Below are 13923 nucleotides of genomic sequence, written 5' to 3'. Positions count from 1 at the left end.
TATATATATATATATATATATATATATATATATATATATATATATATATGGATTCCGGATATGGGAAAACCATACTGCCTTCATTATGGTTCTCCAAGATATACAACAACAATCCAGTATAATCCCACACGTGGGGTTTAGGGAGCATAATCTAGTATAATCCCACATGGGGTTTAGGGAGAATAGTACGTACGCAAAACTTACCTTATCCTGTGGGGTAGAGGCTGTTTCAAGCCATAAACATAATGTTAAAACTAGACATTGGGTCCCTAACTCAATCCCAGAAATTAGCTCATACGTGAAGATTGTTCCCTATAAGGAAATAACAGCCCATTCCCTCAACTGATGCGAGACATTATAATACATACTTTATTTCCATATATTGGGAAGCTACAACAGTTTTGTATGCAGGCAAGGAAAGAAAGAATATCTTTGTGATGCAATAACAAGAATAGGAAAAGCTTTTGTCAGCAATGAAGATAGAACGGTAACACAAAATAGAAGGAAAAAATTTCCAGATTAAATGATGAGCAAAGCTTATAGAAGAGACTCCAATTAATCTTGTTCTACGAGCCTATAATAGAAAGAAGATATCACTACACAGTAGTTTCACAATTGATGCGGAAACAAACCTGATACACTTCTCTTCCCCAAAGGTCTCACGTCGTCAAAATGCTCCATCCTATTTAAGTAACAAAATTCAGAATGAGGGGATTACATACTCTTTGTCAATGCAGGGCAAGCTGGGACATTGATACAGTGTAGCAACAAAGACCAGATACACGTGCCCTTGTATTACTGGAGCATTACTGTATATTTTTTCTTTTTTCCATTTTTCTCTGCAGAATACAAGCACTACTGCAGATTGGATACATTCAGATCAGTCTCTTGCAGAAGAAAACAATCAGATCATGGCATTCCTTGTTTTCCTCTGAAGACTATAATTAAGAAAACAACTTTCTAAGGCATGTTTGCTATATGCACTGGTTGGACCGGAAATTCTCATTCGATAAGAGAGATCCTATCAACTTCTCCAACCTCTTTGCCCCTGCAGTAGGTCTGAGGACAGTGATATTACCTGTGACAGAGCAAGGATCCGTCCCATTCTTCCGACTTCCAATGCACCACCCACCTGGAACAAGCATGCCTTTACCTCTAAATAGGAGTTCAGAATCAATTTTGTCAAGCACCGGATCTTCCCTAGGGAACTTTCTTGCAAAAGGAGCATTACTGTCAACCATCCTTTGCATGTCATCAAGTGTAAGGTAATGTGGGTGTTGCTTTGGAGGGTTATCCCATGATATAAAGTGAAGATCACTGTTTACTGTAGTGTTGCGGAACTCCTGAGCATTACAGACGACAGTATGGAAATAGCCTTCTGGAGAAGAGATGAAATTTGCATAGTACATAAGAACGGTCCGGGGCAAGTTGTCCCATCCCCATACGCAGAAGTCAATGAAAGGGCGAGAAAGGGCCATCCAAGCAGACCCTGTAAAGAGAGCAAGAGCAATGTTTTATTGTCTAGTATGCGGAAGTTCAAACAGCAACATAAATTTATTTTTTTGTAAAGACAAGTTAACAAATTTATTTAAGCTTTTCTTTAAAGCTCTTTTCTTGGCAAATTTATTCAAACTGGGAAGGGAACAAATGAAGCAACGTTTCCCATATAAAAATTGTTGCTCGTCGTATACTGCATTTCAGCCCCCTCCAATTAATTATTAGCAGACAGCTAGAAAATGATGCTTTTCCTCAGGCTTCCCCAAAATAGTCTTCAGAAAGTCATGTCAAACTGAAATTTAAGCTGCTACAATTTTATACGGCAATAAAGAATGAGACTTGAAAGTTTTATTTAGAAATCTCACGACCCGTAACAAGAAATACAAAATGGAAAATGTATCAAGCCGCACGGTTGTCAAACTTGGCATTGTTCAACAGGGTAAATATGATCATAGAGAGAGTCTCTGTCAGCAAAAACATGTGTACCAGTGAATAGAATTTCCTAATTGAAACAGTCCATCAAAGCTGTAGGGAATTGAACTTGATTCCTATTAGCAAACAGAATGATAGAGGCAGAATGACGATCAATATCTCCCTCATTTCATCCATATGAATGTAAGACAATGGTGGTCATAATGTTGAAAAAGGTCTCATCAGTGATGTGTCTGAAAACAAACCTACTACGCGTAAGAATTTCATCGGAGGAGACCTATAATCTCAGGCAATTCTAGTCAAGGGATCCTGAATCTAAACTGATCCTGGAACTCTACCATCTTTAGGCGAATAATACTTTCGACAATGCAGTTAATAAATCCTGAATCTACACTGATTTTGGAAAGGTCAAACTTCACCTTCCTTCACAGAGTATCTTAATTCGTTAGTGTTAGTACCAGATATCAAAACCCTCCAATGTGGTCGTTGTGGATTCCTTTTATCAGTGTCAACTGTCACTCAGAATTCAAAATATATTGAAGGCTGTTAATACAAGGGGCTGTTTTGATTCTTTCTGGAGAGCATCAAATCAACCACTTTCATTTTGCTTTGCGAGTGACCCTCTTCCGGGCTAAAAAGGGAAGTGCTTCCCAATAAATAACATGCAGGCTAATTGCTTTGACAGCAAATGTCTCCATATACTAAAATTTCCAACAATTACCCTGTGTTCATAAGTTCTCAATCTTCACTAAGAACATGCATTAATCCTATAAAATGTTTCCGCTATGCTGGGGAAAATGTTTGGGGCAAAGATGACCTCTAAAAAATGTTCTCCTCCACTTCTACTTTCCTTATCCTTGAGCTTTATTTGTTATATTTAAGACATCCTCTTAAACCATCCAAAATACTTAGTATGTACTTATGAGCTCTCACTGTTCATTTAACTACACTACATTGTAATAAAGCATAGCATAATATTCTTTTCAAATCAACCAGTAATGCAAACAGACGTTGTTTCTCAGCATCTTGGCGAAGGAAGAAGTCAAAGCTGAAGTGCATTGGCGCCCTTACATAGAAACAGTTAATTGACCATGAATGATTAAATTCTTGAGCATCTTATCCATTCAGTAGAAAAGAGAATTCTGTATCCCGTGTCTTCCCTAATACTGTATGTGATTTAGCAACAGTAACTACAAGGTATAACTCGAATTCGAAGGTGTATGCCACCAGAATCAAGCCCTGGGCTAGTATAAGATAGGCAATCCAGATACATTGGGTGGGATGGGGGTGGGGTGGGGGTGGGTGGGGGGTACTTAAATTTCTTCTGCTTTTGTTCTTCACATTTTCAACTTTTCTATGTAACTGATCAAAATACCGGATCAATTCAGATATTTTGTGATAAAGAAAAGAATTGAAAGCAAGACATCTCAGTTTAGCAAACGTGAATGAGTAATGATTAATTCACCATCACATATAAAGCATAACATGTGCTAAAAGAAAAAAGTTCAAATCTTTGAGCCCAGGCATAAAATGATGCCAAACCTCACCAGTAAAAAGCTTAAAAGCTGTTGGCACACTTCTTCTCTGTGTAATCCAGAAAACATCTGCCTTTTTAGTCATGTACAATCCTGGATCAATAATAATCGGCTTTGCCCTTTGAAACCTTCAGAAATAAAAAAAGCAAATTAAACCTAAATAATTAATCCTCGATTCTCAAACCCAAAATTAGAATCAAGAAAAGCATTTTCCTTTGTGGCACAAATTAGAATAATAACTTACTCCTTCCAGCCAATTTTACTTGTGTGATCAATGAAGTTAAGATCCCGGGGCAAATACGAAAATGTATGAAGCAGATCTAATCAACCAAAAAAAAAAAAGACAATTCAACATCCTCATTAAACCCCATTTAATCAGAATTAAGGTACTAATTCACAAAAAAGAGGCTTTTTTTACCATCTTGAGTAACAAGTGGGTAATCAGAAGCACTGAGGTTAATGAACCAATCCCATTCACCACCTTCCTTAAGCAAAATGGCAGCAGCGTGAAGGGTATTCGCAACCATAGTGGGGCCCCGATAAGTTACCAGATTAGCTTTAGTAATCATCCGTACATTCTTAAATTTGTTAAAAATCGGGTGATTAGTCACATAATTACGCAGATCGAGCCGCTCCTCGGGTGAAGACTCAGCATCGAGATGCACAACGTACTGATTATTCGGATGGTACAGAGCTTGAAGGGTTCGCTTCGTCATGTTGCCGTCGCCGGCGGAGCCGGAGATGAGGTAAGCAAAACGCGGCGGCGGAGGAACGGCTGAGATGGGTAAAGGTTTAAGCTTTGATTCGACGAAGACATTGGCGGCGGCTGAATAGGAAGAGTAGTAGCGATAAAGGGGTAATAAAGGAGTGCCGTCCGGTGAAGTTAGGGTTGTGAGAAATAAGAGGAAAAGGGAAACAATGGAGCCTATAGCAAGTGGAAAGATCCACTTCCGCTCCATTGTTGTTGGGTGTCTAAGGTGTAGATAATAGGTTTTGAGCTTCTTCATTACAAAATTTAGGTGATCTGACTAAAATGAGGTGAAGCGGTGGAGGAATTATGAAGCTGTTGTCATTGCTGTAAATGAAAGACTAAAAATGGTGTAGATATTAGAGACATCTGAACAATCTGAACTGAGTTGTGTAATCTGAAGGGAAATATTCAAGATTAAGTGAATCTCTACAGGTGTAATCTTTCTGCCGGGGTGTTATATTATGGATTTTTGGATTTTTGCTAAAGATGATGGAACAGTGGTGGAGTGTAATTAGGTGGGAAGATGAAAAATGGAAGGTGTACTTAACGGTGCCAATATAGAAAGGCCGGCAAGAGCAGGGGAAGTATGTTTGTATTGTTAATTTTGAGATTTGAGCACAATGGTTAGGGGTGACGGCTCTTCTTTTTTTTCTAAATAATTATTTGATATTCGAAACTCACCAGTCAAATAATACAGAATTCATAAAAATTAAATTCTTTAATTAAAATAAAAATAATCTTATTTATCTCACCACACTATTTAAGTGTGAATCTCTTCAGTTGGAGGGATAGCACGATATTTTATCATAATTCATAATAAACATAATTAATTATCTGAAAATCAAGATTGATAATCTGTTATACCAGATGAAATTACACTAATAAAGAAAAAAAAATTAACAAATGTGCTTTAAGTTAAATCCATTTTGATTTTTTATTTTGGTTTGGTTTTGCGTGTTTGAAGTGTCTACGGTTCACGGTCTCCAACCCGTGACAGAAGGGAATCATTTTATGACTTGTGACGTGTGAGCTTCTTTGAGTAATCTGGAAGGTTTTGAGTTATGATTTGAAAATTTTGTTTTGTAGTTGGAAATATGAGCCCGTTTGGATTAGCTGATTTGAAGTAGCTGATAAGCATTAGGTGCTGAAAAGCACTCTTAAATATTGAAACTGATTTAATAAATAAGCAGTTACGTGTTTGAATACAAGTGATGAAATTGATAATAAACTGCTGCATTATTTTATAAAAAAGTGCTGATAAGCTCTTTTTCTGTTAAAATGACTTAAATAACCTTAGAACTGTTTACACTTATAAGAGCGTAATTTCTTCAGAATTTAAGATTCCAGATCGATTCAAATACAAAATATTCTATTTGTCATTATATTTTAAATACAACTGTGCTTAGATAAGATAACTTTTATGATAAATATAATTTATTTTATGATAAGCATATAATCATAAGTTATAATAATTAATAAAATGACAAAAGTTTCTCAGCAAAAAATAAACTTAAATAGGACAAAATATTTGAAGAAAAACAAACACTATCTTCATCATCACAACATTTCAAAGATTAATACACAATCACATAGATACAAATATGCAAAGGAATAGAGAATTTGATTATCTTAAATAGTCAATGAGAATTGCAGACTTGAAGAGGCAGGGGGGGAGGGGGGAGGGTGGGTTAGGTTGAAACAATACTTGAGGCAGTGAGTATCGATGTAAGAGTTTTGTTCTAAAAGAATATTTTAAGGATAAAATAGTAAAAATCTTGCTCAAATTTAAAGTGCTTATAAGCTAAAAATTGATAAGCTGGGGGTGACCAGCTTATGACTTTTGGCTTATCTTTTACTTATAAGCACTTTTAACTTTACCAAACGCGTAGATAAGCCGAAAAGTGCTTATAAGCTAGTTTGACCAGCTTATAAGCTTAGCCAAACACCCTCTATACATATCGTGCACTCTTGTTTTATTTACTCATTTTTTTGTAATCAAAGATTTTGATTGGCCAATCGCCGGCCAGTGGTGCGTAATTATGAATCTATTATAGTTTTTTTTTTTTAAAATTGTTGTCGTTACAACAATTGGATAAGAAAAAATGAATTTGACTCCTCTCCATTTCTCATTCTCTCAATTTCTCCAAGTTCCTATTTAGATTTGTGACACTTGTCCTCTTTATATATTAATGGTCCAAATTTATTCAACTATTAAATAGTCTTAATCATGGTTAACATGCCTTTATTTTAGGAGAAAATTACTCTCTAACTTTAGTATGAAATCTTCATCCCCAAAAATAATATTAAAACAAAGATACACAGATTAGATGAAGATATTCATATGTAAATTTGCCTCCTAGGCGAAAGGTTTTAACCACACACACAAACAAAAACAAAAAAAACAAAAAAAAAATGAACAAATTGCTGTAACATATTGTAGACAATAAATTTGAGTCGAGAAAATAAAATCAAGACCGAAAAATATTGCAACAATCGTAGTATTTTATTTCGAGTAATTTGAGTGTTACAATCTCTATGAATCCTCTGATTCTTCTTTTCAATAGTAAATAAATTCAAGGGCCTTGGAGCTTGATCTTGAATCTATATTTGTTTCCACGAACGATGATCTTGTTCTTGAGCTTGAGCTTGAGCTTGATTGCTTGAACTTGACCTTGATTTGTTCTTCGTTCTTGAACTTGAACTTGATTTCTTCTTCGTTCTTGAACTTGAACTTGATTTCTTCTTCGTTCTTGAGCTTGAATTTGATTTCTTGAACTTGAAGCTTGAAACTTGTGGAGGAATTTGCAACGTTTGATCCACGAGCTCTTTCTTGCTTCTTGTTATAACTTCTGGTCTCTTGTCTGAGTTATGAAGACCCCTGTCTATAGTTGTGGAAAGGAAGAGTTGTGATAAGAACAAACTCTTTCCGACCAATCATATTGAAGTGTGACATGGCCGCATTTGATTGGCCAGAACATGTCACTTGCACACGTGGCACGATTTCATTGGCCTTTCAGTGTGACTGGGCATGCCTTGTCATTTTGACACGTGGCACAATCCTATTGGCTCTTCCGTTTGACTTGGCGCGCCACGTCATTTGACACGTGGCACCAAACTGGGCCTTTAGGAAGATGTCATCTTGGGCTTAATGAAGTGGGCTTACCACTTTAGCCCAATTAATTGGGATGGCCCAATGGATTAAGACTTATTTATTTAATCCATATATATTGGACTTATATAATTAATTCATTTATATATTAGCCCATAATATTTATTTGGACCAATATATCTTGAATTTAAAATATAATCCAAATTATTTTATGAATTTAATTTTAATAAAATTTATATACTTCAAGATTTGTCCAAGTATATGCTTGATAAACTGGAGAGACGAGGCTTGAAGTACTAACAGAGTACACAATTTTTTTTGAATTCACACCTGCTATTTCCTTGAGACCAGCTCGTGTACACTCTCCTCCAAAGTGTAATTTGAGGTGCTTGAATCTTTATTTTCTTGTAATGCTAAATGGATTAGCATGCAACAATTGCCAATTAGTAGTAACGTCCACCGACACGTTGCTTTTTAGTGATAACAATTTGTACTCTTTTCAAAGTACTTTCCTTGTTTCAAGGAATTAGTAGTAACGTCCACTAACAAGCGACTCCTTGTTAAAGAACTCATCTTTCGGACACTTAGGAATTTGGTATCAATATTACTTGGTTAAGGAGCATTGTCGATTCCTTATAGAAAACAAATTACTAGCATTGCTAACAGATCCAAATTCCATTTGGGTACGGATTGCACATATCCCACATCGTCAATATGCCATTGCAAGCCGTCTATGAAAATCTATATAAAGCCATGCACTCGTAATTGTTGAGCAACAATTCCCAGCTTTTACAAGTTAATTGAGTCTAATTTTGTGGACTCGAAAGCGTTGACGCGAAGGTAATTTTTTCTTCTTTTCTTGTGCTTTTCTTCCTTTGTAGCTTTTTTTTGTAGGTCACACAAGAAGGGTATAGACGGTTAAATCCACAACATTTATAGACGGACGGATCTTGCAACAACTTATAGGCGGACACATCAACATCAACATATAGGCGGACACATCCACCTCAATATATAGACGGACAAATCCACATCAACATATTGACGGACAAATCCGCATCAACATGTAGATGGACAAATCCGCATCAACATGTAGATGGACAAATCCGCATCAACATATAGATGGACAAATCCGCATCAACATATAGACGGACACATCCGCCTCAACATATAGACGGACACATTCACCTCAACATATAGATGGATAAATCCGCATCAACATATAGATGGACAAATCCTCATCAACATATGGATGGACAAAGCCGCATCAACATATGGATGGAAAAATCCGCATCAACATATAGATGGACAAACCCACATCAACATATGGATGGACAAATCCGCATCAACATATAGGTGGACAAATCCGCATCAACATATAAACGGACACATCCGCATCAACATATAGATGGACGAATCCCATCAACATATAGACGGACAAACCCGCATCAACATATAAATGGACAAATCCGCATCAACATATAGACGGACAAACTCACATCACCATATAGACGGACACATCCGCATCAACATATAGACGGACACATCTGCAAAGAGGCCAAGCCAACTTAAGGTACAAAGGGACTTAAATGTCCACCTTAAGATTGGAGAGTTATAGTTCCTTTTAAGGACAAACCCCACGGAGAGTCCAACTTAAAGTGCAAAGGGACTCATATGTCCACCTTAAGATTGGAAAGTTATAGTTCCTTTTAAGGACAAACCCGCGAAGAGGCCAACTTAAGGTGCAAAGAGACTCATATGTCCACCTTAAGATTGGAAAGTTATAGTTCCTTTTAAGGACAAACCCACGAAGAGGCCAACTTAAGGTGCAAAGGGACTCATATGTCCACCTTAAGATTGAAAAGTTATAAAGCTTCAACTCGAAGACTTCATGGACTTGATGACGTCGACTTGAACACTTGGAAAACTTTGAAGATTCGGCGGACTTCGCAGACTTCAACTTGAAGATTCGACGCACTTTGATGTTTCAATCTGAAAAATTTGAGGGCTCAAATACTTCTACTTGAAGACCAACGAGTTTGAGGACCTCAACTTGAAGACTTCAACTTGGAGACCTGGAGGGCTTAGATATCTCAACTTGAAGGGTGGCGAACGTGAAGACTTCAACTTGAAGATCGACGGACTTGAGGATATCAATTTACCATGGAGGGTTGCCCCTTTTAAATCAAATGAGATCAAAGTTTCACAAGAGGATGGCATTTCAGCTTGATTTTACATTCCTCCATGCTTCACAATTGGGGCAATATGTATCTTTTGAACTTATGCGACTGAACTTAGAATGAAACTCTAAGCTGCCTACGTACCTCGGTGAAAAGGATCAAGTCATACCGTAGTTCAGACTGAGTAGATATTTTTTTCTTTTTTTTTTACGTCCTAACTTTTGCCTAGGCCGCCTCTTTCGAGATTTTCAACCTAGCGGACATTTTTTTTTACGTCCTAACTTTTTCCTATTCCGTCTCTTTCGAGATTTTCAACCTAGCGGACTTTTTTTTTGNGATACCTTTGCAAGATGTAGCGCAATCCCCAATGCATGCCTTGGATGCACATCTCTATTCCTGAAGCTTCACTAAGCCTGTTTTTTGCAGTTGAGGCTTGCATTCCTCCAACGATTGATAAAGTCGATAACTGGTTCCCCCTTTCGTTGACGAGTATTTGTAAGTTCTATCATACTCACAGTACGTCTCGTACTATAAAAGCGATTGAGGAATTCTTGCTCTAGCTGATCCCAACTATCGATAGATCCAGCCTCGAGGTCTGTGTACCAGTCAAAAGCATTTCCTTTTAGCGAGCGGACAAATTGCTTGATGAGGTAATCTCCATAAGTCCCAGCATTGTTGCACGTCTCCACGAAGTGAGCCACATGTTGCTTTGGGTTACCTTTACCATCAAACTGTTGAAACTTTGGAGGTTGATAGCCAGAAGGCATCTTCAACATATCGACCCTTGAAGTGTACGGCTTTGCATACGTAAGGGAGGATTTGGCAGCAACTTCATATTTGTTCTTAATGGTTCCTTCAATGAACTCCTTCACTTGATCGATTGGAATCATTCCTTCAGATGAAACAGGGATAGCCTTAGTGGATGCTGCCTGTCTTGGAGGAGAGTTACTCTCTAGAACTTCTGGGAGCTTGCCGGGTGCATGGGTGGATTCTTCTTCCATCAAGATTCTCACCCTATCTGTTAGCTTATCAATTCTAGCCTCTTGATTTTGCATGCATTTGGTCAAGCCAGCGATTGCTTCCGTCAAGTTTGCCAACTGCTCCTCTACGGATGAAGTATTTGTCACCATAGCTTGCATGATTGTCGTGGACGACGGAGAGTAGCATGGATTTTCACACAGATTGATCCCTGATCGGCTCACGCTATGTGGTGTAAGTGGGGAGGATCCATCACTTGAAGCATCATCATCTTCCTTCATAGCAGAGTGCTTGGATCCGGAGAGGTCAAGCAGAGCAAGAGTTTTCTTGATCTTTTCAGCAACATCGCTTCCTCCTTCAGATGCGTTTGTGGAAGATCTTGCTCCTTTTGAGGATGAAGATCCGAAAACAGGGGTTGACGCGGACGGCACTTGGGGTGCTTGTTGTCCTAAAGAGCTTGCCTTGCTCCTCGTAACTGGTGCGAAGCTTCTAAAGGTAACATCGAGGATGCTTTCCACATCAGCGTAGAACCTGGAGTTAGCAGCTTTGGTGGAAGTTGAAACGGAGTTGATTTTCTTTGAAGCCATTTCAATGTTCTTGAACTTTGGTGATTGAAAGGTTGAGATGAGAGGTAGAGATTGTCCCACTGGGCGTGCCAGAATTTGTAGACAATAAATTTGCGTCGAGAAATTAAAATCAAGACCGAAAATATTGCAACAATCGTAGTATTTTATTTCGAGTAATTTGAGTGTTACAATCTCTATGAATCCTCTGATTCTTCTTTACAATAGTAAATAAATTCAAGGGCCTTGGAGCTTGATCTTGAATCTATATTTGTTTCCACGAACGGTGATCTTGTTCTTGAGCTTGAGCTTGATTGCTTGAACTTGACCTTGATTTGTTCTTCGTTCTTGAACTTGAACTTGAACTTGATTTCTTCTTCGTTCTTGAACTTGAACTTGATTTCTTCTTCGTTCTTGAGCTTGAATTTGATTTCTTGAACTTGAAGCTTGAAACTTGTGGAGGAATTTGCGGCGTTTGATCCACGAGCTCTTTCTTGCTTCTTGTTATAACTTCTGGTCTCTTGTCTGAGTTATGAAGACCCCTATTTATAGTTGTGGAAAGGAAGAGTTGTGATAAGAACAAACTCTTTCCGACCAATCATATTGAAGTGTGACATGGCCGCATTTGATTGGCCAGAATATGTCACTTGCACACGTGGCACGATTTCATTGGCCTTTCAGTGTGACTGGGCATGCCTTGTCATTTTGACACGTGGCACAATCCTATTGGTTCTTCTGTTTGACTTGGCGCACCACGTCATTTGACACGTGGCACCAAACTGGGCCTTTAGGAAGATGTCATCTTGGGCTTAATGAAGTGGGCTTACCACTTTAGCCCAATTAAATGGGATGGCCCAATGGATTAAGACTTATTTATTTAATCCATATATATTGGACTTATATAATTAATTCATTTATATATTAGCCCATAATATTTATTTGGACCAATATATATTGAATTTAAAATATAATCCAAATTATTTTATGAATTTAATTTTAATAAAATTTATATGTTTACACATATGTCTAAAATTTCACATTATCGTCTCTATTTGTTCTTTTCTTTTTTATTGTAAACATTTTTAACAGTTATACATCATTGCATAAAAAATGCAAAGGTAACTAATTTTTCCACTAACAAAAACTGAATGGAAGCCATGAACGTCCATTTAACATAGAACAAACATGAAGTTGAAACATATAAATTTATCAACAGACAAAATCAATGATTCCGCATTTTTTAGGCAAATACTTTAATAATATTTTTGGAGATAATGATTTCTTACTAAAGTTCTAGAGTATATTTCCTAAAATAATGGTAATATGAACCTTATTACCCATGATTAAGAGTGTTGGTTTGTTAAATAAATCTAGACCGTCAATATGTTATTAGGACAAGTGTCACAAATCTAAATAAGAACTTGGAGAGATTGAGAGAATGAGAAATGGAGAGGAGTCAAATCCAGAAAAAATGACTATTACTATAATTAGGAAAGAATATAATTGCCTGGCTAACTTTAAAATCATTATTAATATAGAAAGGGTTCTTACTAAAGAAAAAAGACACCCATTCTGCTCAATAGTACGTGTTTGAGCAAAAAAGTGCTAAACCTTTTAACTAGATCAATTAATGATGAATTAAAGGGCGAGTCTTAGTTCAACTTAATAAATTCTAGGCCAAATAAAATAGAATACTCGTGAGACGAGTAGTATTCAAGAGCATTAAATAACGGATTTAATACACTATGATTGATAATAAATATGATAGCATGAATATGTAATAAATGTAAATAATGACAATGAATGTAATAAAAAAGGATCTATCACCCAATTATTATATGATGGGAAAATACCAGCTATGTTCATTTATAAGTAACTTATTACAAAAATTGGCCAATTCCTAAAATATTATCAATATTAACCAATTAGCTATTTGTAGCCAAAAAAGGTCAAATTTTTGCTTTCTTTTCAGTGGGTGTTATTAAAATAGATTTGGTACATCCTAAGGACCTTGAATCTCATTTGGAATGATTTGGTGGAGTTTTGAGGTGGTTTGAATTGAAAATTCGAAATAGAAGATGAACATGAAGAAAATAATATGTGTATCACACTGTGTATCACTTGTGTATCAAACATGTATCATATTTGTATCAAATGTGTATCACATGTATATCCATGTATACCTGCGTATGAGATACATGCGTGATATGTGTTTGATACATGTGTCGCAGAAGAATTTTTTGAACTCGATTTTAACTACGAATTTTGAAACTAAATCAGTCCAAATCACCTCCAATCTTCCTCAAATTTTGTATATTGACTCATTTATATGTTTACAATGAATCTCAACCATACCCATTGAAAAAAAGTCATTTTCTGCTTAGGTTTTAGGAATCTTGTATATATATATTTTTGTATTTCATCATCTTATTTGCTACCAAATCCACGAAATTTCCTTTCCGTCTTGCATCTAATGTTGCTAATCACGCTTAAAAATATGGAAGGAGATCTTTGTGTGTGATTCTTGGAGAGAAAGAACCTTATTTATTTGAGTTTTTAATTTTTATATGTGTTTGCCTAGTTTTGGTAAGTCTATGATTAATGGCTAGAGGTTGGTAAGTTGGGACTTTTTTGGGACATTTCTGTAAGATTCCCTTATATGATTGGGATGTTCCCTTTTCTCCAGGGGCGGATTTACGCTTATCGAAGCGGTGTCTCGTCGGAAATTTTTACTAAATATATGTATTAATACTGTACGGAAACTGTTAAGTAGGAAAAAATGACACCACTTAACATAAATTGTGTGTTAGTGTGTTGGTAATGTGCTTGATTTTTCTCTAGGAGGTCAAATGTTCAAACCTCAACTAAGACAATTTTC

General features: G+C 36.6%; 1 protein-coding gene across 1 annotated transcript; it reads right to left on the bottom strand.

The window, feature by feature from the left end:
* Nucleotides 1-438: 438 nt before the first annotated feature.
* On the bottom strand, nucleotides 439-4838 carry LOC109210109 (beta-glucuronosyltransferase GlcAT14B-like). Its single transcript, XM_019373480.1, has 4 exons — nucleotides 3883-4838; nucleotides 3709-3784; nucleotides 3477-3592; nucleotides 439-1489 (listed from the first exon to the last, which is right to left on the bottom strand). Exons 1-4 carry the CDS (start codon nucleotides 4469-4471, stop codon nucleotides 975-977), a joined length of 1296 nt encoding a protein of 431 aa, XP_019229025.1. The 5' UTR covers nucleotides 4472-4838; the 3' UTR covers nucleotides 439-974.
* Between the last annotated feature and the right edge of the window lie 9085 nt (nucleotides 4839-13923).

The sequence above is a fragment of the Nicotiana attenuata genome, unplaced genomic scaffold (genome assembly GCF_001879085.1).
Source record: "Nicotiana attenuata strain UT unplaced genomic scaffold, NIATTr2, whole genome shotgun sequence".
Classification (NCBI taxonomy): domain Eukaryota; kingdom Viridiplantae; phylum Streptophyta; class Magnoliopsida; order Solanales; family Solanaceae; genus Nicotiana; species Nicotiana attenuata.
This window is presented reverse-complemented; position numbering and strand designations above follow the sequence as displayed.